Below are 3747 nucleotides of genomic sequence, written 5' to 3' on the forward strand. Positions count from 1 at the left end.
CCTGTGTCACTGCTTTTGCAGGGTGAGCCTGGGCTAAAGTGTCCTTAGTCTTTTCTCAGTCAGGTGAGGAAGAAATTTAAGAAGGCTCTTGAGAGCTATATATTAAGGAATTCTTGGTTCAGGCATATCATTCCTTATAACTGTATTATAGCAGGTATATGCCCCAGTCTTTAATTGATCCTATTTCCTGACACCAACACCCACATACCATCGCTCAAAAGGCCTTTGGCATCTCTTATGCCCTGAGAGCACAGGGAAATTCAAGCTAGTCAGAGATATGATTTGTGAATCCCTAACAAGAAACTTTACTATCAGTGAAAGTTGTGAAATATTACCAACCATAAACTCAAAACTCTTTAAAAACCTGATGGCTCTTTTTACTTTTGAGGTAATAAACCCATATACACAAATATCTGAGGGTTGACTATATATTTAACATAAAATAAAAATTAGTCTATTTTCTTTTTTATTTTATAAAATAAACTTTTATGGTTAGTTTACGGTAATCTCAAAGCTTCATGCAAATGGAAGAGTGATTTCCTGGTTACTAATTCTCAAGTCTACATAGTTTCCTCTTTGATGTTCTCATTTTCATTCAAGAACAGTCTTGAGGGATGTGCCCAAGAATCAATGGAGGTGACCTTAGTTAGCTGTGACTCAATTCAATGGGTTCATGGAACCTGAAGAGGCCACCTCCTCTTGTCTCCAGATAGGAACCTCAGTGGAGCGATGCGAACACTAATGCCCCAACAAAACTTTTAACCCAAGATTTATCCTATATACAAGAAATGCAGGCACAGGGGAGGGAGCAGAGACTGAGGGAATGGCCAATCAATAACCAGCCCTACTTGAGACCTATCCCATGGGCAAACACTAATCCCTAACATATCAATGCTACTCTGTTAAGTTGTCCTCTGAGAGACTCTACCCAGCAGCTGACTCAGACAGACACAGACATCCAGTCAATCAGTGGACAGAGCTTGGGGACACTTATGGAAGAACAGGAGGAAGGATTGTGGGACCCAAAGGGGATAGGAACCCCACAGGAAGACCAACAGTCAACTAACCTGGACCCTTGGGACTCTCAGACAGTGAACCACCAACCAAAAAACATACATGGGCCAGATCTAGGCCTCCCTGCTCAGATGTAGAAGATGTGTAGCTTGGTCTTCATCTGTTTCTTGAAGAACTGGAGTGGGCGCTATCCCAAAAGCTGTTGCCTGTATGTGGGATGTTCTTCTAGCTGGGGTGCCTTGTCTGGCCTCAGTGGGAGAGGAAGTGCCTCGCCCTGTAGAGACTTGAAGTGCCAGCATTGGAGGTTACCCAGGGGGCTCCTCACCCCCTCAGAGGAGGGGAATGGAGGATAGGGGAAGGGTTGTAGGAGGGGTGACCAGGAGAGGGTAGTGAGTGGGATGTAAAGTGAATAATTTTAAAAACATTAAATTAAAATTTAAAAAAATAAGTCTTGTTTTTAAATTTCATACATGTTTATTTTAATATAAATTTATTTAAGTCACTTTGGACCCAGCATGTCCTTGGGTTTCACCCACTCATCAAACTGCTCTGCTGTGAGATAGCCAAGTTCAATAGCCGTTTTCTTTAAGGTTGATCCGTTCTTGTGTGCAGTCTTGGCAATCTTCGCTGCTTTGTCATACCCTGAAGAAGAAGCATACAAGACAAACATCAGTAGAGAAGTTTTTCTAAAATAAAAAGCAATTGTTTACTGATACCGCTATTACAGGCCTCTTACATGACATAATCTATTTTAAAACATAAAGTGACCATGCCAATAACTGTCACGTCTTCTATCGAATACAACCTTGATTTTCTTGGGAAACAGACTTAAGCAGACTCATTTTCTCCAAGATGGACCTATGCTGAAATGGACCAATAACTGAAAGAAACATAAAGAAAAAAGAAAAAGAAAATACCACAGCATAAAAATCCACACTTGGGTATGCTGTCCAATAACCCTCTTTCTAAGGCAGCACTAAAATTTTAATTGTGGCAGGCCTGCAGAACAGACAGCTATTTAACAGGCAGCTGTCAAGACTGCCTCTGAGAGGCTGCCGGCCAGCAGGACCGGTTCCCATAGCCCTGCTCTGCTGGGGGCTCCAGCACAGCGGCTTCCATTCCATTCCCTGGCATCTGTGTAGGGTTAAGGCACCACAGGGATAAGGAGGGGAGAGTTTTAGCCAAAATATCTACTGGGACAAAGGAACCAGACAACTGAGGCAGGACGATGCACTGTAATCCTATCATGCAGGGAATGATCACAGTCTCAGTCTGGGCTACACAGCAAGCCCCTGCCTCAAAAACAAAAGATCATAGATACTGGTTCACTTCAAGAATCATAAAGGCTGGCACTGGGAAATTCTCAAGGTTGCTCTGACACTGAAAATCGACAGATAGAAGGCAAAGGCAAGGACAATGAAATCAGTGACAGAGGACAAAGTAAACTGAAAGTCAGAGGACTATGACCAAAGCGGTAGGGCCTGCTGAGGCAATGCGGTAACAGGCGGTAAGTGGTACACGTCTGGATGCAGCCACAACCAAATTGTACCCGCTTCACTCTAGTCTTGGCTGAATCTCTGAATGCTCACTGCACTGACCCAGGCATGGAGTGACTGAGTCACTTCAGAAAGAATTCACATTAAACTCCTGGGTCAGCCTGTCTTCTGTGCTTTCTGTGTGAGTGAGGACTACATCGTAAGCATCCCTGCTTACCACCACAAAACAGTATTCAGTTCAAGCCCTGTCCACCACAAAGCCACTAAGAGCCCAGAGCAGGCCTCACTCAGCCAGTGAGGTGGTTCTTGCCGAGGTCACAGGGACATTATCTTCGGGTGGCTCTGTCCTAGAGCCTAGGAATGCTTCCCGGTCATCTGCTTAGATGGGGTCTCTAAGCTAGAAGTGCCGACAGCACATGAAGAAAGGTGAAGACTTCTTTAAGTCTTTGGGCTGCTTTGCACCTTTGCACTTGAATACCGGTGTGTAACAATTTTAAATTAGTCAAATCATTTTATCAACTTTATAAAACTAAAAAAAAAAAAAAAAAAAAAAAAAAAAAAAAAAAAAAAACAGAAAAAAACAAACAAACAAAACCACATGAATTAAACCCGCCCCCTAAGGTCAGGATTATAGAACATTCTACAGCGGTAACTGTATCATGTCACACAACTGTACCATCACTGAGTCTAAAACAGACCAATGCCATCTACACAGCAGGACACAATGACGGCCTCAACCTGTGGAAGCCGGAGCAGACCCCTTAAAGGGCTGCTGGGCAGCAGCAGTAGTCAGCTGTAAGCTAAGTCTGCATAAAACAGTTACAATCTGGGAAAGACTAGGAACACAAGAGACAGTTTCAAAAAACCATTTAGGTTTCTCTCCTTTCCCTATAAATATCAATCTGTACCTTTCCCTTTTAGTTAGTAACATTCTATATTTGAATTGAATAAAACAAAGTCAAAATATTACATACTGTCTAGGAAAGGAAGAAATAAATGACTCCATCTGCTGTTGGTAGCCAGGCAGTGCCACCTAGTGACATTACCAACAGAGGGTCTTACAGCTCGCCTTCTCCAGGCGTCTGCGACTACACCCAGCACCTGAGTCCCTTAATAGGAAACAAGGGCTGCTGTGCCGGGCTCTTCTCCGAGACTGCTGCTGAGATCCATCCCACAGACCCACAAGGACAGAACTGACCCCTGCAAGCTCTTCTCTGACCTCCACATGCATCCCATG

The 3747-nt window shown here is 43.6% G+C and overlaps 1 protein-coding gene across 1 annotated transcript in view; it reads right to left on the reverse strand.

The window, feature by feature from the left end:
• Positions 1 to 1468: 1468 nt before the first annotated feature.
• Fh (fumarate hydratase) overlaps positions 1469 to 3747 on the reverse strand; it is a 25953-nt gene continuing 23674 nt past the window's right edge. The window contains 1 exon segment of the mRNA NM_017005.2: positions 1469 to 1656. Coding sequence (NP_058701.2) covers positions 1514 to 1656 — 143 coding nt within the window. The 3' untranslated portion in view covers positions 1469 to 1513.

Source organism: Rattus norvegicus, chromosome 13 (assembly GCF_021556685.1).
Source record: "Rattus norvegicus strain SHRSP/BbbUtx chromosome 13, alternate assembly SHRSP_T2T, whole genome shotgun sequence".
NCBI lineage: Eukaryota > Metazoa > Chordata > Mammalia > Rodentia > Muridae > Rattus > Rattus norvegicus.